This window comes from Aptenodytes patagonicus, chromosome 22, assembly GCF_965638725.1.
Source record: "Aptenodytes patagonicus chromosome 22, bAptPat1.pri.cur, whole genome shotgun sequence".
In the NCBI taxonomy this organism is placed as follows: domain Eukaryota; kingdom Metazoa; phylum Chordata; class Aves; order Sphenisciformes; family Spheniscidae; genus Aptenodytes; species Aptenodytes patagonicus.
The window spans coordinates 7,215,256-7,239,924 of record NC_134970.1 but is presented as its reverse complement, the minus strand read 5'-3'; the positions used below and the strand labels follow the sequence as shown (position 1 = coordinate 7,239,924).

General features: G+C 48.2%; 1 protein-coding gene across 4 annotated transcripts in view; it reads left to right on the top strand.

The window, feature by feature from the left end:
* The window catches only part of LGR6 (leucine rich repeat containing G protein-coupled receptor 6), a 148,578-nt gene extending 147,128 nt beyond the window's left edge, over nucleotides 1–1,450 (top strand). For all 4 annotated transcript variants that reach the window (XM_076357800.1, XM_076357803.1, XM_076357802.1 and 1 more), the window contains one exon: nucleotides 105–1,450. In XM_076357800.1, coding sequence (XP_076213915.1) covers nucleotides 105–1,342 — 1,238 coding nt within the window. In that variant the 3' untranslated portion in view covers nucleotides 1,343–1,450. The remainder of the gene's footprint in view (nucleotides 1–104) is intronic.
* Nucleotides 1,451–24,669: the final 23,219 nt, after the last annotated feature.

Here is a 24,669-nt window from a genome sequence, read left to right as displayed (position 1 = left end):
TGGTGGGGACAGGAGAGGGCTGGGACCTGGCCGCTGCTCCAAACAGCACCACTAGAGCAGAGTGGCATATTCTGGGTTTAACTTTGGGTTTTGTTTTCTTCCAGGTCCCTTCAAGCCTTGCGATCACTTGTTTGAGAGCTGGATCATCCGCCTGGGAGTCTGGGTCATCGTTCTGGTCTCAGTGCTCTGCAATGGGCTGGTCATTCTGGCTGTCTTTGCCTCTCCCAGCTACCTCTCTCCAGTTAAGTTCATCGTCGGCTCCATAGCTGGAGCCAACATGCTGACTGGCATTTACTGCAGTATGCTGGCTCTCGTCGATGCCCTGACCTACGGCCAGTTTGCCAAATATGGCGCCAGATGGGAGACCGGCGCAGGCTGCAGGGTGACGGGGTTCCTGTCAGTGTTTGCCTCCGAGGCTGCCATCTTTCTGCTGACATTGGCTGCCGTGCAGTGCAGCATTTCAGTCTCCTGTGTGCGGGCCTATGGAAAGTCACCCTCCTTAGGCAAGGTCAAGGCTGCTGCCTTTTGCTGCCTGTTGCTGTCCTCTGTGGCTGCCGTTCTGCCTCTCTTCTCCATTGGGGAATATGGAGCATCCCCTCTCTGCCTCCCGTATCCCATCCCAGATGGGAAACCCACCACCCTGGGCTTCACTGTGGCCTTGGTGATGACAAACATGCTCTGCTTCCTGACTATCACAGGCACCTACATCCGACTCTACTGCAACCTGCTGAAGGGGGAGTTCAGTGCTGTCTGGGACTGTGCCATGGTCAAGCATGTGGCCTGGCTGATCTTCACCAACTGCCTCCTTTACTGCCCAGTGGCCTTCCTCACCTTCTCCTCCACACTCAACCTCTTCCTCATCACCCCAGAGGTCATCAAATCCGTCCTCCTTGTGGTCCTGCCCCTGCCCGCCTGCCTGAACCCCTTGCTCTACCTGCTCTTCAACCCCCACTTCAGAGATGACCTCCGCCTGCTGAGGCAGAAGAGCCAGGACAAGGGGAGCTACCCCCAGTCCTGCGGGGTCGATGACATGGAGAAAAGCTCCTATGACTCCACACAGGCTCTGGTGAGCTTCTCTGACATCGACCACATATTCGAGACACCTGATTCCCTGGGAGTGCACCCCATCCTCGACAGCTACAGCTTCCCCTCCATGACGCTTGTCCCCTGCCAGCAAAGGGTGGGCACCAGGGGGAAGGAGCGGGGCTTCTCTGAGCATTGTCCCTGCCTCAATGACAGTGAGGTGCTGATCGCTTCAGAGAGTCGAGATCCGGCCGGCAGCAGTCTCCGGATAGCCTTCTTCCCTTCCCCACCCACGCCGCCCTACACGTCTCACTTATAAACCTCCTCTGAGTAGCCGTGCCAAACAGCCCCACACCACACACTGAGGGCCAGCCCCAGCGCTGGGTGGCCAGCAAGGTGACAGCAGGCTGCTCCATGTAAAGCACCAGTACAACCCATCTACCCTCACCCCTCATCATACCTGCCTGGGCAACCGGCACCGCTCTGCCAGCTGCCACTCGCCTGGAAGGGCTCTGACTGAGCTCCAGATACTCAGGGCTGGCCATGGGAGGAGATAAACCCCCTGCGCAAGTGTTTCCCCTGCTAGGGACTGCCTGGGAGAGAGCCCCACCAGCTCAGGAGATGGGTCAGGGAGACCCTCCTCCTCGTCATCCTACAGCATCACAAGCCGGGAGGAGCCTGCAGCAAAGCCAAGCATGTCTTCTCAAGGCAGAGATGTCTTAGCAAGCAAAAGCCATTGCTGTGGCAGAAACACATGGAAATGGCCGACTGCAGTGATGTGGCCACCCATAGGGACCTCAGGCCTTGTCCTTCAGGGTCCTCCGCAGGTCCCACAGACCCCTGGAAAAGAGCTTGTGACTGCCCCACGCCATCGACTGGAAGAGCAGAGGAAGTGGATTAAAAGCAGTGTATCCATGCGTGCACCTGAGGTTTGGACCACCTCCATTTTGGGAGGCTCCGCTTCATCCACTGGGAGCCTCATGGGTTGGGCAGGACCCCCACTTTCAGATGACACCAGGAGCTGGGGATGCTCAGCCCCTCTTTCAATCTGGCCCACAGTGTCTAACAAGGGGTCTCTGAACCCTAAGGCAGCCAAATCCAAACGCCTCCCCGGAGAAATGTACGTGCTTTGCCTGAGGTCACTTGGCAGCGCCTGGCCAGGGCGCCCAAGGGAACACTGGGCTCCCTCCACCTTCATCACTCCTTCCACCTTCGCGTGCTGCAGCACACCTGGGGCACTGCTGCCTACAGCCACCTGGCTCCTAGTCAGGCTCAGTGAAAATGGGGTCTGGCTCCCTCACTGCCCCCAAACCTTACTCCTGGAAGAGGCTGTAGGTTCTTGGGTACATGTCCTCCATGCAGAATAGCCGGTTTGGGGGCTGCATTTGCCCTCCCTCATTTTAAGGGCAGCTCGTGTAGAAGGAGGGAACAGAAATCAGCCTTGTGGGATGATGGCATCAGGAGGACACAGGCCACTGGGAACAGTCTCAAATTCACTCCCTGCAGCTCAGGGATCTCCCAAATCCATCCTCTCCATCACAAACCCTCCCACTGCCGCCCAACGCAGCAGGAAGCCCGCGGTCAGAGCTCAGGCCCTGGGCAAAGCTTTGGTTCTGCTGACATTACTGCAGCTGTATAAGTCATTCATTCTTGTGAGATAATAAATGAGCCCCATTGCTGACCAGTGGCTGGCTTCTGTCCTCTTGCATGTGAAAAGCACCTTGTTGGTTCATTCAGTGCCTGGCTGGCTGCCTCTCCCAGTGAAACTGGGCTGTTGTGGTTTGGATGTTGTCTGTATTGCCTGAGTGAGGACTGGGAAATTGCATTGTGTCCAAATGAGCTGGCACCATCTCCTCCCCACCCCTCTTCTTCAGAGGCAAAAGCCAAACCGCCTGCTTTTACTCAGCAGAATTACACCACCAGTGTCCCTCTCTAGACCCCGTGGACCAGACCCACCTGGTTGCACCCCTGATCTGCTGCTTGTCTGCATCTAGTGTCTGGGTTCATGAGCAGGACAGAGTCTGCTGTATAAAAGCTTACAGACATCATATAACAGGGTCTCCCATGCAAAGACAGACTCCCCAGCCAGAGCCTAGCTCTGCTTCCCTTCTCTGCACATGAGCCCTGTAGTCTTATCTCAAGAAGAAAAACTTGAGACATCAGCAGGAAATCAGAGGAATGAGATCCAAAGACTAGAGAAGAGGATGGGAAGCCCAAATTTAGTGACAAAATCCAAAGCTCTGCTATGCAGTCCAGGCGGGAACTATGAAAAACATGCCCTGTTGTAATACCTGAATCCTGATCCAGACTTCTGATATCCTACAGATACTCAAAATCAGTTCTTACGCTTGGCTCTTTAAAAACACTGAGCCATTTTCTTCCATTTCCTTAGGGCTGCTCATGTGCACATGACTGGGAAAGACTCATATCTAGTTCGATATGCAGAAATAAAATGCTCCTTCAGAAGTGGGATTATACCTCCCCAGCATAAATCCAAATTCCCCAGCATGTATCCTAACTCCATAAGGAAATCCCTAATTATAAGACACCCCAAAATAAACCCCACTGACACTGATACAATGAGAATCATTACAAGTCACAGGCTAACCGCAACACTCTCTTGCCTGAAATCCCCTGCACAGCACTGCTGCCAGGAGTATTTATACCACGCTAGCAGGTGTTAAGGTACCCAACAAGCACTTGACAGACAGCTGTCCCCAACAAATGGAGCGCATGAGCTCTCCACGGGCACTGGGTTATCAGGGAACAGTCACACAACATCATGGTAGCAGGAGCTGAGCAGTACTTGGGACAAAAAAAGCAGGCTGCTGCATGGTCAATGTAGCAGAAATTGAGTCCCCAGTTGTCCCAGCTGGTAGATAGGGTTCCCAAAATGTATGGATGTTACGCACACTTCCTACACACACGTCAGTGTGCGTGGACAGGCTGCCATGGCTGGAGCCTCTTGGGATTACAAGAATTACAGCCCTCATCCAACCTGCCTGTCCCTTATTACAGTCTCAGCCTAGCTGGGCACATCCCGCTGTGATGTTGTCATAGGTGCCTCAGGTGGTGACCACCACGGGGTAGACCAACTAGCAAACAGCGTTACGGACATCCTTCATGGTACTGAGCAAAGAGGAACAGGTGAGTCTGAGCTCAAGACTGGTAGGAGTCTGGCACAGCCAGCTTCCCAGGGCTCATGCTCATCACCTCTGGAGCTGGCTGAAGAGGAAGAAGAGCATCTGAGAGTGCCCAACCCAGGAAGAGCCTGAGATAATGACAGGGTTGATGCAGGCACAGGCACTGTCCTTCCCAAGAGCAGTAACATTTCCCCAGGAAACCGTGGAAAACTTCACTGTGGGGCTGGGTAAAAGCCCTCCGGAGCATGCAGGCCCCTAGAAGTCAGTGTGGGACTTCCCACCTCCTCTCTCACAGATGAAGCAATGGCCAGCAGCCCTGCTGGTCTTGTCTGTCCTAGAGCACAGCACAGCCCAGAGCAGCCCAGCTGAGCCCTACAGCACCTCGCTCCATCCCTCAGGGCATCCACAGTAGATGCTGCCCATGTACGTTCTGACCATTACCCCCTGCTCACCCATAATCCCTGCTTCAACCTGTCTTCTACCTCACTTGTGTCTACCTCACTTGTGTCTTCAGGCACATGCCTGGAGGGTGTCCCCTGTGAGAGGGACATTGCCTATGCCAAGGAAGGCTGCAGGGCACCTCTGGGGAAGGAGGGACTGAGAGAGCACCAGGCCACCCCAAAGGGCTTTGAGCCCAGAAAGCAGACAAACTGTAAAGCACAGAAGCACTTCATTGCTGTTCATTGTGGAACCTTTTCCCATCAAGGGTCTGTAGGCTGCCTCCAGGGAAGCTCTGGTGAAACAGTCGCCCCTCAAAGCCAGTGCCCATCTCATGGCAACCCTGGAACTGTCTACCCCAAAGAGAACACAGCTACTGGGTACAGATCCTGCACAACGCACCAGCCAGCACCCTCTTTTCTACCCCACAGAGCCAACTCTCATCAGGCTCAGAGACCTTCCTCACAGCACTTCTGCACAGGCCAGCCTCCTTACTTTAACTGAGTATAAGCTTGTCATGGAGCAGGGATGAGATCTGTTCCCTCTGCTTCCCTGGGGCCATGTGGAGCCCCTCAGAGCCCATTTAGAGCAAATGCACCCTGAAGCCCTCTCTGAGCTGTGGCCCTGGCAAGATTAGGAAGAGGAAAGGAGGGAGCATAAACACAGAGCATGTTCTGTCCTGTCCCACAGAGGTGCCTGAGAAACAGTGAGAGCTTATGGATCTGCAGAGGTGCAGGAAACAGAAACCAGCATCCTTCCCTCTGCTATTGCGGGCCATAAATCCAGAGTATGAATTCTCCGGTAAATGCTCATTAAAGTGCCTTTCATCACACCTCTAACAGTGTATATGTGGCTTTCCACCCTACCAAACGCTAAATTCAATAATTATCAAAAACAAAAGTAAAAGCAACCCTACACCACTCCATCTCCTCCTTAGCAGCTGGTTTGGCCCTTACTGGTGCCAGGCTGACCACCTTCAGGCAGCTCAGACCTCTCCCAGTCATTAGGTAACTGAGGGTAACCCTGCTGCTCCACAGGCAACACAACCGGCCTGGATTACCCAGTTCCATGAGCAATCAGGAATCAGCTTGGACTATGTAAACCACTGCTGGTCAACCAACAGAGGTGTGAAATGACTTCAGCAAGCCCAGAACAGGGAAGTTCTTGCTCCCCATTCTACACCAGCAAGAACTCATGAGGCTGCTCTTCTGCCTCCTGGCCTAAGCTTTGGCAGTGAGATACCACACTGTCTGGATGCCTCCCTTCCAGATGATCCTCTTCAAGGCCACCAAATGTTAACATGGGCCTCCCAACAGCAACCAGAGGTCCTTGAGGCATCGTGAGCTCTTTTCACTGGAGACAGGGCTCCCCTAGATTCCAGCCTTTGGAAGGGGATGTATGCAACTAAGAGAGTGAGAGAGAAGTTTAAGTGTGGGCTCTCTCCCTGTAGCAAGATTGCTCCTGGCTGGAAGAGGTCTGGCTGCCAAACAGCCCCAGACAGCAGCCAGAGAGTTGCACCTCGTGGTTGGACAAGTGGAGCTGGGCTGTGAGTCCCAATGTGGTAAGGCTGCAGCTCTGTCAGTGTGATAGACTGGGTTGGCATTCCCCCCGACTCAGCTGGTGGTGCTGGGCCCCCCCGACACACCAGAGGTTTCCGGGAGCTGGTGGTGGCACACTTTGCAGGCACTGCCTGCAACAGCTTGAGTGAGCAAGAGGGCACAGAGGTGGTGGGACACATTGAAAGGGAGGAGAACAAGGCCACGCTGCCCTGTGGGTTACATCTTGGCTGATGTGGCTTATTCCAAGCAAAGGCCCTCTGGGCAGCTGGGTGACATGCAGAGCTGCTCTGGAAGCCATTGTCAGGGCTGGGCACCTTTGAGGTTTCCCCTGCATGTCAGCAAGGCACTGTCAGGACACCCTGAAGGGGAGAGACAGCATGTTTCAGGGAGGATTTTGGCCCTGAGGGACCCGGAAGCATTGTCTAACAGGACAATGTAGAGACAGTTTGTAGGCACTCTCAGATGTCAATTTTTCACTTGTCCAGCCCTCACGGCTGTAGATCTGCAACTCCTCTGAAATAAAGCCAGTGTAGCAAGCACCCTACGGTATTATTTTTTCAAGCTCATTGTTTGTTCCACCAATGTTGTGATTTCTGGAAGTCTGGGCCATGATTCGGAAGGCGTGGGATGGCAGCACTGCCGCAGCCACGGGAATGGAAATGATGAGAAGCAAGCTCTGCATAGGATTGCAGTATCTGGTACTAGCCAAGGAGGTCAGAGAAAAGCAGAGACACTTTGGAGAATGCCAGCCCATTTTCGAGACTGAGATAGACCACACGTCAGGTCTGGCAGCTGACCTCAGGAGTTTCAGGTTATACCCTGAGCTACCAAAGGGTTAATGGCTTTTCCCTACTCTCTGGTGACACAAAACCATATTCATATTTTCAGACAATCTCTTCCAAACATGCGCCAAGAACCATTACTGTTCAAGACCTGATTGGGAACTTCCAGGCTATCTCATTCCCACAGGATTTGCTGTTTTGAGCTCCTGGAAGCAAAACTGAGGCATTTCATCTCAACTTTTTGTCTGTGAATATTTTGTTAACTCTAATTCTTGCTGGGATCTTTCCCCTGCCATCCAGACCCAACATTTCTTCATATGGACACTGCGCTCCCAGCCCTGCATCCCCACGCACCTCTTCCTTCCATCACAGACCCCAGGAAGGGGATGCTGGCTGGTGTAGGCACAGACAGTCCAGAGCCAGAGCATCAGTGGGACCAAACATACTGGCTTCTGTTCTCAAAGTGAAAGACCTTATGATCTTCGATCTCCACTGGCCATGGTGTAGGTTTCCCTTGTATCTGCTGCATTCTATGGTGTCTGTCAGAGTTTTAGGATGGAGCAGTCAAAGATGGGCAGACAGGCACAGAAAAAGGTGAGATCTGATGGATGACCTCACAGAGGATTCTCAACTACAAGAGACACTGGGTTTGACCCCAAAAAGAGCAGGGAGCCAGGGCAGAGCACGGAGCAACTGCCTCGCGGCATCCTGTGTTGCCAAGGAGATGGCATAGCACACTTCACTCCTTCTCTGCTGGGTAAAGGCCACACTGCTTTCATGCAGCGGAGAGCTGGCTGTCCTACGCGCTTACAGCCTTCAGGCATGAGTCTGGTAACTGGGTGTTCCTAGGAATGCAGTCAAAGCCACAGGTCTGTCTGCAATCCACCTTGCTTCCAGCTGTATGCTTCCCATACCCAGAGGAGGGAGAGGCACCACTTTGAAAGGCGATAGGTGGGAACACGGTGCAGAGGAGGCAGGCTTGCAAGGGGTTGAGGCGTTAACAGTTTGTTCTGATTCCTCTGGGAATGCTAGTACACTCTCCCACTATTATGCTGGGAAGTATACTGCTGGGAAGCAGAAGTATTCTGGGAAGTATTCTGCTAGGAGATTTCTTAAACCTTGGATGGAAGCAAAGTATGTGCAAAGTTATGTTTCAAGGTATACCAGTACACTCAATATCCTTGCTCATTGTCTTCTCTTCAGGTGTCTAGGACGTCATTGTACAAGCAAGTGTCAAGTTGACCCCTGGGAAAAATCACAGGAAAAGCTGAGTTCCCAATGTGAAAAGCCAACCTGGAAAAAAGAAAAAAGCTCCAGCTTCCTGAATGCCTCAAAACTGGAGTAACTTCCTTGCAATTAGTGAGGCAGAAGAATCACACTCAAATACTGTCCAGTGATAAACTGAGTCAAACACCTTGACCTCTTCTGTGGCACCTCTCCTGAGACCCACAGGACTTAAAGAATTAAGGCTTGGCTGGGGCAGAGGGTCTTTAAGTAATGGTCACTGTCTCCTATCCTAAAGGGCTCCCAGGGGACAGATATTAACAATGCAGAGGTGCTTAAAGATGCAGAAAGACATGTTTTCTGAAGCACTTTGGTATTTACTTACGATTGGAAATAAACATCTAGGATTTGTATGACTGCTAGTAAGGCCTCAATGTGGAGTGAATGATGGAGGGAGTTGGGGAATGCTGCAACTGGCTCTTTTCTTTCCCTTATATTCACTGGGATGTGCTCTTTCTGCAGCTCCATAGGGAATCAAGCAGCAGTCCCCACTTGGGATTGGAGCTCCCTTTGTCTTTGTCCACTCAAGACAGTCGGTGTGTATGTAAGAATGCAGACAGCACTCTTGTAATACCAGAACTACTCCAGCTAGGGCACTCTGCCCTTTAAATATGGGAGGCAGGTAGATGCAGCTCCTGCTGCATCCACGCCCAGGACACGGAGCAAGTAATATGTCCCTGCACATGGGCTAGCCAGCTTCCCCATGCCAGAGTCACAGGGCTCTTGAAAAGCTCTTGAAATGCTGGTCACTTGATGGGAGTTAGGACTAAGTGCATCTCTGAGAGTTCCCACCTCTCAGCCTTCATCTGGTTCTCAGGCACGAGGATGCAGAGAGTGCATTGCATTAGCTACCTGTGGCAAGTATTGCTCAGAAGCAGCCGATGATGTCTCGTTCCCTCCAGAAGTGATGAACAGCAGTTCAAGTGCTTCCTTGAACAGCCTGAAGGGAAAGCAAAGCACCAATCTCTTGACTGGCCCAGCAGGAGCCAAGACTAGATGCTGTGCTAAACTGCAAGCTAGGGGAACATTTTTATTCTCCTTTCTCAGCTTCCAGTGCCATAAACTGTTCACGATAGTAAATCTATCTGAGTGAGATTAATTAGCATGTCTTACACTTCTCCTTCCTTGCATCCCATCACAAAAGGGTATCTGTATTCAAATCCACCCAGAAGTTTTTGTATTAATTTGTCTTTCTTGGCAAGTACTTCCAGATCATCATCTCCTCTCCCTCTTTGTACTCCAGATAAGCTGCTTCTGCCTGCTCAAAGGCTACCTGTCATTTGTCTTCTCCTAAATTTTAATATCACTATTAAATATCATACTTTTTATATTAATTGTTCTAGTGGTGGGTAAGAACCTATCAGGCATAGTCTGCTCTTAAAGATAAAGTATTTATATCATTCTTATCACTTATTCTTAAGAATAATTCCACACTATTCCAAATCTACATCAAGAATAATCACAAAATCAAAGAATCGGAACCATTGAAGTTGGAAGGGACTTCTCAAGACCACCTAGTCCAACCTGCCTACGCAAGCAGGGTCAGCTACAGCAGGTTGCGTCCAGTCAGATTTTTAATAACTCCATGCATGGAGACTCAACAATCCCTTTGGACAACCTATTCCAGTGTTTGGTGGGGTTTTATGTTCAGACGGAATTTTCTGTTCTTCACATTGCACCTCTTGTCCTGTCACTGGGCACCACTGAGAAGAGTTCAACTCCCTTTTCTTCATTCCCTCCCATCAGGTATTTATATACACTGACAAGATCCCCCTTAGCCTTCTGTTCTCCAGGCTAAACATCCCAGCTCTCTGAGCTTCTTTTCATATGAGAGATGCTCCAGCCTTTTAATAATTTTTGTGGCCCTTCACTGGACTCTCTGCAGTAAGTTCATGCCTTTCTTGTACTGGGGAGTCCAGAAATGGACACAATACACCAGATGTGGCCTCGCCAGTGCTGAGGGGAAGGATCACCTCCCTCCATCTGCTGGCAAGGCTCTTCCAAATGCAGCCGAGGATGCTAGTGGCTTTCCTTGCCACAAGGGTGCATTGCTGGTTCATGGTCAGTTTGCTGACCACCCAGACCCCCGGGTCCTTCTCTGCAGAGCTGCTTCCCAGCCAGTCAGTCTCCAGCTTGTACTGATGCGTGGCACTAATTCTATTCCTACGTAAGCCTATGTATGGTCAAGAAAACACTCTACATGGGCTGCTCTGTCTTTCTATACTCTGCAAATGCTATTGTATGTATATTTGATTTCAGGCATGTGCTTGTACACACACACACACACACACAAATATCCAGTAACCATGAATATGTGCACGTTATTCACTTATTTCTATATAAAAACACCTTGCCTCACCCCAAAGTCCTTCAACTGCCATCCTAAACTGTCTTGTGCATCATCCTGAGAAAGGAAGACAATTATTCTCTGCTGTAATGTGTAGAGCTGGGCTTATTCACAGCCTTAGGGCAGAGCAGTAAACGAGCCTTCTCAGCACAGAATGAGGGGATTAGGGATTTCTCTACAGCATCCAACACTGTCTGTTAGAGAGGACACAAAACTGGATTAGCATGGCAATCTTATGTTCTTTCCAGAGCTGTGGTTCTCACCTCCCAGGTCAACCCATGACACATGTCTTTCTTTTGCCAAAATGTTGGACTTTTTCTGGCATCCACAGCAGCTCAACAAGCTCAGTTCCACTTGCCATGACTGGTATCTCAGCACTGTGAAGTATCAAAATCCAATGATGGCAATCTCATTTACAAGTATGCACTAACTTGTAAAGGGAGCTATACTGGTGGAACTCCAATGTTAGGAAACCGTAAGAAACAGGAAATAGAATGGCTCACTTTAAATTACAGCATCCTGTCCTGATTCACCTGGTAGCATTTTGCCCATAGCCCTCATCCATTTGTTTTTCTTTGAGACACAAGAGAGCCATAGATACTCTTGCATTCAGTGTCCAAAGTCAGTTCTGATGTTTATGGAGGAGCACGTGACAAGCTGAGGAACATGTAAAGCTTCAGTTAACAGCTGAAAGATGCCAGTTCTGCTGCGAGAGCACTAAAAGGAATCAAGTCTATGGCAAGAAGTCTCCTTCTAGGCTCTTCTGGGACTCCATAGCAAGCAATTAAGACATTTACTCAACATGCTGAAATAATCTTCTTTGGCTTTACAACTTTGTTATTGATTGCACGGTTTGGCAACGGCTGGGTAAAGGCTGGGACACAGCAGTGCTCTTCATGTATATCATGCAATGAATGTCACCTACTTTGAACTATTGCTAATATCAAATAAGGTCATAACTCCAAGAAGGGAAACAAGGCATGCTCTAGACAGGCACATTGGTGTCCAAAACATGGAGAGTAATGGGACATCTTTTCCCCACAAAAAAAACCCAGACATGCTCTTTCATTACTCATTGCAGTTTCCATCACCCGAAAATGAAAGGGCAGAAATGCCAGGCTGCCAAAGTACTTCCTTTGACAGTATTAAGCAACTGCTCATTCATTTATGACTATCATCACAAATGGATGGTGACAGTCAGGACAATCAGAATCCATTTTTTATTTATTCCTTTTCAAAATGTTCTGAAATAAAATAAAATATAAAATAAAAAGCAAGACCCACCAGGGGACACGGGAGACATTCTTCATGAGGAATAAAGCACTGTGTTTGAAGGTGATGACTAACACCACATCAGAGACAACAACCTAAAAACAGAGGGGATTGGCCAACCAGTCAGCATCACACATAAACATTATAAGATCTATTTCTTTAACCCAATTAGCTGATTTTCCTGAAGTGCAAATCAAGTTGACAGCAAAGCCATCCACAAACTAAACATGCATTTTCCCCTCTTCCCGATGACAGCATTTTCTTTGGTTGGAGAGACTGGATTCTTTGAGGTATTGTCTCCCTTCCTTATCCAGCAGCCTGGGATAGCCTTAGAGACAAAGAAAACTTCAGCCTGTAGGACACGACCCATGGTCCTGATTCTCCCATTGTCCAGCTCAGGGATCTCCTTATGCACCACAGCACGCTCCCAGCCTGCATGTCCAGGTTTTCCTATCACATTGCAGAGGAACAGGAGGGAAACAGGGGGAGATGCACAGTTGGTCTCATCCTAACATGACACTTGACCAGAAACATTGGGGGTCCTGTTGTTTGCATATAACCAAACATACTTTTTAAAACTTATTACTATAACTTTCCCAGCCAAGACGTTGGAGAGAGCAAAGCGCCAGGAACTTTGTGAGTAGAGGCAAAAACTAGCTCCTCCTCTCAAAAACATCATCCTACATCCATGTTTACACCACGGTGTGTGGGAAGAACTGATCCTGAATTGCTGCCAGTCTAGGGATAAAATCCAGCAACTGCTCCACACCACCTAGGAACTGTTTGAGGTTAATTCTGAACAACAACAACAACAACAACAACAACAACAAAAGGCTAGTTTCATTATGGATGATTGATTTCCTGAACCAGGGGAAGAGAGGAGGATGGAGCCAGATGAGTTGTTTTGGTGGCAATGCTAACTTCTCCTAACATCAACTGTTCAGAAAACTACAGCCTTCAGCACCACAGCTAAAGTGACCCTAATCCTCAAGGAAAAAGCAGATGCGAAGTTGGGTCCAAATTTGCCATTGAGGTTAAAGGGGTGCCCAAAAGAAGTCCTTGCTCCTACACAGTGCTTCACAGCCAGGCTCTTCCTCTCCTTTGCTTTGCTGCCCCACAATAATGGAGCCAGTTAACAAACAGAAAAACAATTGCACCAGAAATTCTGCAGTTGTTTCAGCTCCAAGTCCTCAGGAAAAAAGCCTTTTATGCTTTTAATTTTTTGGTTTTCTCCTGCATTTTTTGCCAATTGAATCAATCAATTAAAATAACTGGATTATTTTCCTCTCCCACCTCCTCCAACCCACCTCTTCTCTTCCTTCTTCTCCCACTCTCACATTTAGGTCTTTATTTTTCCTCTCTCTTTTTTTTTTTTTAAACTTCTGGTTTGGAAAAGTTACATAGCCAGAGTTTCACATTTCCTTTTGCCACCGCATTGAAGACATTTGAGGAACATAGTGAAGTGAATTTCACCCTGGACACACACATGTTCAGTTAGGGGAACTAACTCCCTTAGGGGCAAAGGGAGAAAAGGCAAGAAGGCAAATCAGTTTCCAGTCCAGTTTCTACGGCTTGGCCGGCCTTTCTCCGCCTTGCTGTGACTGGCTGGTTGTTCAAATCCTTCACCCACCCCCATCGCTCTATCTCCACTTCGCTTCACCACTTCTTCTCTTCCTGTTTCATCTCAATCTTGTTTCTGTTAACCGATTCCTGCTACATACACCTCTTCATCACCCCATGCAAAATAAAATAAACTGTAAGAAAACAGAAATAAAACTGTGCTGCAGATCTGAATCTGCCAGGTAGTAAGTCAAGTGAGCAAAGCTTTGAAGAGTCCAATACTCTCTTTTGACTAATGCTGGAGAATAAGGAACATCCCAGAGCCCCTGGGGCTTGCAGGGGACAAGGGTCTTGATCTGACTGTGAGGTCTGTCCTGCCAGAGCCTGTCTGAGACAGAAGCATTAGTGGAACAGGCTGAGGAGATCTGTGCCGTAAAGGCAGACAGGCTGAGGCCCTGCATGCTTTGCAGAGAGCACAAGCAATGATGGGGAAATGCTGACAAGGCTGTATCTTGGCCAATGTGAACAGAACCTGTGATTTCCAGGGGAGCACATGCCCATCAAAGAGGCTGAGATGGTCCCGTCACTTGCAGTGCTGTTCCTGTGGCTGAAGCAGAGCAATGGTCCTTTGGCTTTTGCTCCCATCACATAATGGACAGCAGGAGCCCTCACCTGTCCTCCAGACCTCCGCTGAACCAGTGCATTGAGGTTGGGATTTTTGGAGAGCCCCTTCTCCTTCAGGTTTATCTGAAAATCCCAGTCTTCAAAGAACGGCAAAAAAGGCGAGAAGCCACAGTCAGGCATCGGCACATGCCGCACCACTGCTTTCTTCATACTCCCACATGAGCAAGAAACAGTAGAAAGATTTTGCATCAGAGAAGTTGTACTGCACAGACAGTTGGCAGTTCAGTATCTCCTAATCTCCCTTATCTGCAGACAGCCTACAGATATCTTTAGCAGTCAGTATCAGGAGAGGGGGGCAGAGAGCAAAGCCACAGAAGTCTGGAGAGGTACCTCGTAGGAAGAGGTGGTTGAGAAGCAGACCTCGTGAGGTCTGTGTTCCAGATCTGTGTAACAGATGCTAAATCCTGCCCCCAGGTCACTCACAGATTCTTACCTCCCTCTACACAGCAGCTCTGGCAGGAGGCGTTTCCAACTCTAACTTAACTAAAGCCTCTGACTTACCTCCCCCAAATGTCTGCAGTTTGCTTCTGAGATTTCACATCATCAGACATCTTTTTGCCAGTACTTAGCAGCAGCTTCCTCCACCTGAAATATCTGGTATGCCATTGTCTCAGCTGTGATCAGGAGTAAAGATACATCCTCAAAGTCCCTTTTCCTCCTTCATATCATTCCTTAATGACTGCTGTTAACAAAGCCTTGGGGAGTTTACAGCGAAGTGAATTGTATCAACCAAGTGAAAAAGAGGAAAAAATCAGCATATAAAGTTCTTCATCCTAAACTGATGGTTTGTGTTCCAAATACTGTGTCCAGGGAACCAACCCTCACCTCTTAATGCCTCCCACATGCTTAAAAGGAAAGCAAAAATTACAGCTGTCTCACCATGTGCATACCATAGGGTGAGATGCAATTCACCTTCCAGAAACAGATCCTTCCAAGGTGAAAATGCCCTTTTTCACATGACATTTTTGCTCCAGTGAAAATTTCTTAAAGGGAAAAAAAAAAATAGATCCTACCAGAGTTAAGAGCTCAGTCAGAAACAGGGAAAGAAGAGGTTAAATAATGGCTGCTGAGCTGGATAAGATTCATCTTACCAGACTTACTGAGCCTGGGCCATTTCAGTGCGGGCTGCAGAGTTTCCAGATTTGAAAGGGAAAGAAAAAAAACCTGGACCTCAGCTAACTCAAGGCACCCAGGTAGCTCCTGCTGGGTGCACACACTCTTTCCAGCAAGCTTGGTGCATCTACTCTCGGTCCTCTCCGGTGTGGTTCTGCTTTCCCCAACCAGAAAACCCCCAAATTGCACCACAGGTCCACTGCTAGTCGAGTCCTGTGCCCCAGATTGTCCATCCCACCAGCAGAAATATTTCTTGCATCCAGCACAGTTGATATGACTGCAAAGCATATTGCATGACCCTTCCCAGATTACATTGCCATCTTTTATGGATCACTTCGAAGTTTAGGGCCACAGTGATACCCATGAGCACAGGTAACTTTCAAGGTGACAATAACCTTTCTGGAAGGAGTCTGAGCCTCCTACAGCTTTTCTCACTACCTTGCATCAGACAGGAGATGTTCAGACCTGCAGGCCAACCCCACAAGCAAGACAGCCATTAAGGACAGGCATGTTCAACCTGTCTGGCAAAGCTTTGTGGGGCCTCTGGGTACACACATACATGTGATGGACCTTGAGGACTTAAAAAAAAAAAAGAAAAGAAATTCCATTACGTTTGTGGCAGTCCATAATACTGGGGAACTTTCATTTTCTGGTGAGTTCATTTTTCCTCTTCAGCATGATCTCTTATTTACCAGAACTTCAGGGACACAAATTATGGCTTATAGAAACATAGCTCCATAAAACTTGAAAGCACTTTATGGCAGCAATCTTTCCTGCATAAAAGGTCTCCTATCCACTTCCCACCCCAACAACCACATCAATCAAAGGACATTAACAGCCCCATTGCATTATTCCAGTAAAAAGAAAAAGCCTTATGGCTGTCATATTTAAACCTATACTAGAGATAGGTGGGTATTACCTTTTTATTCTAGAGGAAAGAGGTGTCCAGAATGCAATATCAACAGAGAAGTCTTTACAGAAAAATTCTGCGGATATCTAGGCAAGATTCTCAAAGCATCAGCTTTTTCACCAGGCATGGAGACATCTGCCTTTCCAGTTTTCCTTCACTTTCATCTAGGCCTTTTGGTTAATGAACAAATAAAATGTGAACTGACATAGTTCCATATGCCCTGGACCTTGTTATCTAACATCAAAACACAGACTGGTTTAGAAACAACATTGTAAAGCATTCTGAGTTGCAAAACGCAGCTAAAGGAAGTTTCGCCTTTGGTGAACTACATAAAGATTCTGGAGCACTGTCCCTACACAAAAAAGCCTGTAAGCAAAACATGAAGACATGTTAGTAAACACAACACCATCAACAGAAAATCTCTTAATGTCAATTTATGATTTTGAAATAATTTATACTATTTCCAGATATGTTATAACAGCAATCGACCTGTCCACAGGATCTTGGAGAGTTCCTAGACAGAGAAAACTTAAATACAAAAAAAACCCTATAATATAACATACAAAAATTAAAAATAAATGCTGGAGCTTTTACGGTCTTAAATAGGATATTTAGATTAAACTAGAATACAGCCCTGTATGCAGAGAGATGAAAGAAACCTAAAATAATTTTGGTCAGACCAGCCCTCTGGAAGGCTCTAACTCCCTACACAAAGCAGGACTAACCCCAAAGCAAGATCAGGTTGCTCAGCACCTTGTCCAGTTAAGTTCTGAAACCCATCAAGTATGAAGATCCCACCAGCTCCCTGGTACCTGTCCCAGGGCTGCACCACTCAAACGGGGAAAAATTTTGCAGCACCATTTCCCTTGCTGAAATCTGTGTCCACGACCTCTTGCCTCTTCAGTGTGCACCTCTGACACGGCCACACATTAGGTAGTTGCAGACAGCAAGATCTCCCCTTAGCCTTCGCTCCTCCAAGTTGAAACCCAGCTCTATAAGCCTCTCCTCATGTGTTCATGAGGCTGTGCTTCAGCCCCCAACCACCTCATCTGGACTCTCCAACATGTCTATGTCTTTCTTATGCTGGGGGACCCCAAAATGGACACAGTACTTCAGGTATGACCTCCTAAGAACCAAATAGAGATGAACAACCACTTCCCTCCACATGCTAGCTCCACTTTTACTAATGCAGCCCAGCATGTGGTTGACCTTCATTGCAGCAGCATCGCTACAAGTATGTATGGGAAACTGTGTCAGAAACCTTGCAAAAGCCAGGGGAAACAGCACCCACTGATCCTCCATCCTCACAGCCAAGTCATCTCACTGTGGAAGTTAATTGGGAAGATTTGCCTTTAGTAAAGCTCCACACTGACTGTTCCCAGTTACCTTCTTGTCCATTGTGTGCCTTCATGTCCTTGGACACGGTTTCAAGGAGGATCTGCTCCAAAACTTTCCCAGGGACTGAGGTGAGGCTGAGCGGCCTGTCATTTCCTGGATCTTCCTTCTTGCCCTTTTTGAAGATGGGTGTGACACTTACCTTTTTCATGGCAGTCATCAGGATCCTTCCCCAGTTGCGAAGAGTTTTCAAAGATGATGTAGAATGGCCTTGCAATGACATCATCCAGCTCCCTCAGCGCCCTCAGGTACATCCTGTCTGGTCTCACAGGGTCATGTATGTCCAGTTTCCTTAAATGACCTACAATTTTATCTTCTTCTAACGTACCTCTCTCTCCCAAACCCTGCCACTAGGCACAGAGACTGGGGAGGCCATGCTAGTGAAGCCCGGGGCCTTTTCGATGTCCTTTGTCAATAGGACACCCAACCCATTCAGCAGTGGGCCAACGTTTCCTAACTCCACCCCTGCACATTCAAGCAGTGTTTCTATGTTCCTTCTGGGCAGCCCAACCCTGCTTTCACTTTCTGTGCACTTCATTTTTTTCATTTGAGCTTAGTCATGAGTTCCCTGTTCATCCATGCTGGCCTCCTGCCATGCTTGCTTGACTTCCTGCAGATCACACTGGGCCCTTCTTCTGTTTGGGGAGGTCATCCTTCAAAATTCAGCAGCTTTCCTGGGTGGCTTTGCCCCCTGAGGGCAGCCTCCATTACAATCTCACCTAACCCCTGAATATGCCCATTTCCTGGTGGCAGAGTTGTTACTCTGCTGCTTGCCTTCCTCACTCATCTCAAATCCACCAAGTCACGATTCCAGCAGCCAAAGCTGCCATCAACCATCACATCCCCAAACAGTTCTTCCTTATGCATAACTAGCAGATCCATCACCTCACCTAGCTGGCCTGCCCAGCACTTTCATCAAAAATGAAATGACTGTTAGACCTCATGGTGAGGCTCGTTCTGCTTTTTTCCCCTCATCTTCCGGCCTATGAAATCCCTGTCTGAAGCCTCACAAAATCATGGGGCCTCTGCATCAACAGCACCAGGGCCCTCGTCATACTGGCTAACCCTAATACCAGAAGAATGAAACTCGGTTGCAGGGGAAGGGGGGCAAAAAGCTCCCCACAACTGCAGGATCTAATTCTTTTCTGTGTGTCCTTCCATCTAGGGACAGAGACCTTCTGGGCAGCATGCACCAGACCCCTCCAAGGAGTGCTGGGCAAGCTGGGGATGTTCTGTGCACTACCCCCACTCTGGTCCTCTTGTTTTAGCCTTTTAGGTACACCGTCATCCTTCTCTTTTCATTACTAGTCCCATGTAATCACTTGGACTCCTGAGTCTGGCACTCCAGCCCTCCCCACCAGCAAGGGACGTGCAAGGGAAAGAGTACAGATTACACATATGTCATGGTATTCTAGGGAAGAGGTAAAGACTGAAGGTTGTGTGTGAAACTGAAGGTCTTGATTTGGGTGAAAACCCACTCTATAAAAATGAAGGCAAGAGAGAGGCAGAGATGTGTTGGGTCCCACAGTCACTTCCTCACAAGCCATCAGGGGCATGCTCTCCACTCAGTGCCCAACCACCAGCAGGGCAGATGTGAGTAGATGTCCCCTAACGTACAATTGCACGGCCATTGGGAGCAAAGTCAGGTAAAATGGGTTATGAAAGAGGAACAGGAGTTAAATGTGTGGCAGCAGGTGAAGAGACACTGGTCCCAGTGGCAGCAACCCCAGTGCCTGCTGTGACAGCCAGCAGCTGGGCTCCTCAGTGAGCGGCAAGAGCACCGTGCCAAGCTCTAGGCACAGGAGCAGTTTCCAGATCCTGTGCCCACAAGCACTGCTTGGTGCTGTCAGGGGATCACCACTCCCTCGTGGTGTGCAGACTTTCTACTGCTGATGCCTGGGAATTCAACCTTGGGGAACAGGTCAGGGATGCGGGACTCCCACAGCGCACCCTGCTATACAGCAGAAAGGACATGCTTCCACAGCCATCCCACTTAGTGGATGGTATGGCTCGTGTGCTATACGTGCTCCCATGTACAGACGTCAAAACAGTGACGCTTCCTTTCAGATCCGGGCTGGATAAAGTGCTGAGTAACCTTGTACTGGACACGACATGACAATACTCAAATATTGCCCTGCCTGGGTGGCTGGTAAGCTAAGAGGGACCATTAGCTTCTGCTTGGGTGCTTCAGAAGAAATACCAGGGGTCTTTCCAGCCACTGTCACATACACACACACACATGCACGGAGTTTATATAGTTCTTACAACACTGATGCTGGGAAGATCCTTTCTTTGTAGAGCTGCTAGAGCAGACTTGGACCTACTCTGCCCTCGCGTGGTGTGTGGACATTTCTGCAGTAATGCATCTCGCTGCATCTTTATGGTTATCACTATATCACATCCTTATAACTTATCACTGTATCATCCTTATCAATGTCTGTAGAAGATGCTGTACTCATTTGCATGTGGGCTCACGGACCATTCTGAAACTACCTGACAGATCACATCCAACAGACATCTAAATCACACCCCAGAGGCACATGCCATTTTGAAGATGAGCATAAGATGTCATCGGATGCTTTGTAAAGTGCTTCTCAGATCACACTTGTGAGACATTTCTTACAATATTCCTGAAGACACTCCCCAACGCTGGAACCTTGATATCCAAAAGTCATTTTGTCTCAAAGACCTCACCTAAGGGTCAGAGCCAAGAAGAATTTGAAAAATCACCCAAAGCCCCAGCCCAGGAACCATTCTGTGACTCCTCTGAAAGCTGGAAAAAAAACCTGAACTACAGATCCAGCACACCAGAAACCACAGCCAAAGGCAAGTTTGAAAATATATAGACCTAAGGCTCCACCAAAGCAATTTATCAAATGTTTCAGTGATTCCATCGAAGGGGCATTTAGAAAATGCCCAGAGAGCATTGCTGATGAAACAATTATGACAATCGTCAAGGCAGTTGTGAACCTGCCCTAGAGTCAAACCATATGGATTTACTGTGAACATCTTGGCGATACTAAAATTGCCCCAAATAACACCACGTAGAAGCTATTTTGGAAGTGATCTGTAATGTCAAAGCATAGCCATAAACACCCTATTAAAAGGACCATAAAAAAAAAAAACCAACCAGAAAATCCCACAGAGCATCCAGTATCAAAAATCTTTTGTGTGATTTTTGGAAGCATTCTCATGGGGGCCTTTTGAAGGGATTTATACAATGATCCCTCAATTTCTTATGGTCCTATTTACAATGGCTCCTTTGTGGGGATTTGGGCTTACTCTTGATAGCTCCTTGGCAGTATTTTTGGTCTCTTCAGTGTGTTTTCACAATAGCTCCGTGATGGAGGTGGGGTATTTTTACAAGAGGCATTTCATAGATTTTTTTGGGACAGTTTACATAATGGTTATGTAATGGTGTCTTGGGGGAGGATCAGAGATTTGATTTGAACTGAGTGATGTTGGATTTGCGAGTATTTTCCCTGTTAAGTCTACATTCATTGGACCACAGCCACCATTTTATGCCATGAAGAGCAAAGAGGAGACAATCATAATCACAGGATTTCCACTGCTGACTCCAGTCGCAGGGGAAGGGCTAGAACAGCCATATTGCAGACAGCTGAAGATAACACCACCCTACAGTTCACAGAGGGAAAAAATCGAATCTGCTATGAATCTTTCCATGCTTACAGACTGCAACAATCCCAAATTGATCATCTGTCATGGTCCATCAGTGAGCCAGGCCAACATTGACTCCCTGCCAGCTATCAATCCCCTACAGAAAAAAATGTCAGCAAAGGAAGATGTGTGGGGTAGCCCTGGGAGAAAGACAGCCATGATGGGTCAGGTGCAGCTTCTCTTCGAGATGCACCTGATCATGACCCAGTAAAGCAGCCAAGGCCCTGCATGTGATGCATCTTGTTGCTAAACTGAAACTCTAGCCAGTCTTGCGTTGTTGCTTCTTCAAAAAGGTGAAGTGTGCCCGCCATAAACCTTGCCCAGAATTGTTGCTTCTCTGACCAGAGAAGGCAAAGTTCTAAGATGACAGTGTGGGGATCTCTGCTCAGTCAGGGGATGTGCATCCTTCTGACTCCTCTGGGCTGCAGACAGTGGCCATCATCTCCAACAGCACATCTGCCCTAGACTGCATCATGCTTCCTTGCCCTCTGCCCTCCCTGTTCATGCTATTAGTGCCCACAGACACACGACCACTCCTCCCAGACGTGAGCATGTCCTTATGGATGTTTGAAAAGTTCAGATTATGGAAATCATCCCAGCCTTGACAAAGGCCTTATGTCTGGCTGGGAGGAGGGCTCCTGGTTGACTCCCAAGTCTAAAGCACCGCTGACTTTTAAGGCCCATGCCTGAGGTTCTTCCTTACCGCCTCTAAGTCTGTCCTGGCTCTGCATTTATGAAATATCACCAAAGACTCATTGGAAGTCTCCCTTCCACAGATTTCACACAGCAGTCATGAAAAGACATGCTGCCCCAGAAGGACAGTTGCAGTCTTGTTACTAACCTGAGTTGTTTTTTTATTATTATTATTTATATTTACACTGCCCTCAGGTGTATCCAGCCTGGCCAATACCCAGGGAAGCGACCTTGTGCTGCTGTACTGATATGTTACCAGCCAGGTGGCTCCCAGATCTCTTCACAGCTCCAGCAAGACTCTTCCAGACATGAGAAATAGTGACAAAACTGCTTTCCTGCAAAGAAGAAAAGCAGACGGGGGTTGTCATGTTTTCTTCACAGACTTTTGTAGAGGGATATTGAAACAGAGAGAGCATAGAAGGAAGAGTGGAAGGTATTGTGGAATATTTTGGGAGAGCTATGGGTGAACACAGACCACAACAGTGACAGTCACAACCCTGCTACCTCTTGAGGACGGAGCCCAGCCTTGTTCCCTTTTCCACCACTCCCCTGACAGCGAGCATGAGTTTCTCACCCAGGGGTCCAGTTGGCTTGCTCCACAGTAAAGCCAGATTGTAAATCAACATGTAAGAAGTGGAAGATCAAAGAGTCTGGGTTCTTCCACGATCACAGCCACAATAATCTTGCCCATCCCAAACTGGTAAACCACTGCTGAAGAAGAATCTGGAGTGGCCTGCTTCTGCTCCAGGCTTGAAGGAGAGCTTGAGTGCCCAAACGCTGGCCTGTTTTTCCAGGAATGTCAGTTGCTCTGATATAAGAAATCACCTTTTCCTGCAAACCTTGCCTTGTTTTCAACTGAAGAATATCCATCAGGCAGCTGGACTGGAAAAGAATAAAGACATTTCTTAACCCAGGGCTTGTAACAAGAGCTGAAATGCAGCAACTGACTTTTTCTCCTAGAAACTGCAGCACAAGAATTGAAAACAGACTCACAAGCCCTCAGATGAGCAGCTCAATGCAATGCCTAGCTGAAGCCAGTAGGCACTTTGAGTGCTGTAGCCTTTGAGTGCCTCTAGCTGGTAGGGGATAAACATCCTCTAGAGAATGTTCCCAAACCTGGTGGTGGCTTTTGTCAGTTTTGACCTAAGTGACTCGCAGTCAACCCAGTTCCAACCTTTCTTCCTCTGCCTTCCCCAAACCATTCCTCCTCCCATAACAAAACAATTCTGTGTGCCCAGCAAGCACCATGAATTTGTTCAGTGTGAGACCAAAGGTATGAAAATCCAGAAAAAATTTGAACCTCTTAAGAACAAAAACGCTGCATTTTGGGTTTGGGGTTTTTTTTGTTGTTGGGGTTTTTTTTTAAGATCTGGTATGCAAAACTGGAGAGGGTGTGGGGAATCAAAAGAACGTTTAACATAAAATATTTTCTCTGAGAATAAACAATGAAAGACATCAGTCTAATGTTTAACAGCACATTAGCTCTGTTGCGTTTAAGCCTCCAAAAGACTTTTTATAACTTAAGAAGTATTTCAAATAAGATCAGCTTGCTCACAAATCAAAATTGGTTTGTAATGTTTTTGCCTGTACTTAGGCTAAAGCTCTTGATCTGTCCTGGGCACATCTATTTTGTCTCTCTAGACTTCTTGCACATCTTTACTCCTCTGACACCACAGACTAGTGCCTGCGACTCACGCTGGCGCTGCGAGCTCTTGGGGTACATGAAGGCAGACAAGTCTGGCATGGCTCTGTCCTGTCTGTCTCTGATGCACTCTCAGCTCTTCCAAAATCCATTTGTCTGTTCCCTGAAATCCTTGTGCCTCCCTACGATAAGTGTTATGCTCGTCTCAGCCACATCAGTCATTTTCCTAAAACACACAGCCAATTGTGGAAGTATTGCCTTTCTCAGATTACTCTGATGGCCAATGACAGCTCTGAAAGCTTTCATCACTGTGATGTACGTGACAGTAAGGAAGGGACAGGAGAGATTTCAACCATGATCCACAAGAAACAGTAAATGCACAGTGTCTCAGGCTGGGAATTTGGGCTCTGCACTGTTGGTCCCAAGTGAAATGGCCTGACTTGCCGTTCTAAGGAGAAAGACTGAGTACGTTTGAGAGAAGGGCCGGAGTACAGCCTGAGATGTTGGGCTTCATGGGACCTCCTCTCGGTGTACTTAGCCTACGTGACTTGGAGACACAGTCTCTGTATATTAATTCTGGGGCAAACTAGATTTGATTGGCGGCATGAGTGGCAGTGTAACAGCAGCTTTCCCAGCATGGCTTGTGCAGGAGATACCGAGCTAGGACATATTGCAGCGCTGGTGAGCCAAGCCAGTGCATCTGCTGGGTAACTGCTCCCCTGATACCCTAGCACAGGGATGGGAGAACACCTCAGTCACCAGGAATGCTGTGTTTCGGTCAGGCCGTTCTGCAGGGTAGTCCTGGGGACACGAGGAGCCAGGCCCTGGCTGGCCTGAACAGGTCTGCCGCACGTGAGATTCAGTACCATCTACCCCAAAAAAGTCATGCCACGCAGACCACCAACACTACTTCAGTGTCAGGCCCCATCCCACCACATCCCAACTGCCTCTCCAAATATGCCCCAACACAGGCGTCTCCTCCCAGTTACCGGGCTGGCACTGTCCCCGCGGCAAGAGGTCTGTAAGTTTGAGCCAGCCTGAGGGAGCAACCCAAAAGGAAGCCTACGGATAAGGTTCTCCCGAGTTTCTTCCCCATACTGTACTCGCTGGGACCTTTTTATGCAATCCCAGAGGACACCCCAAGGA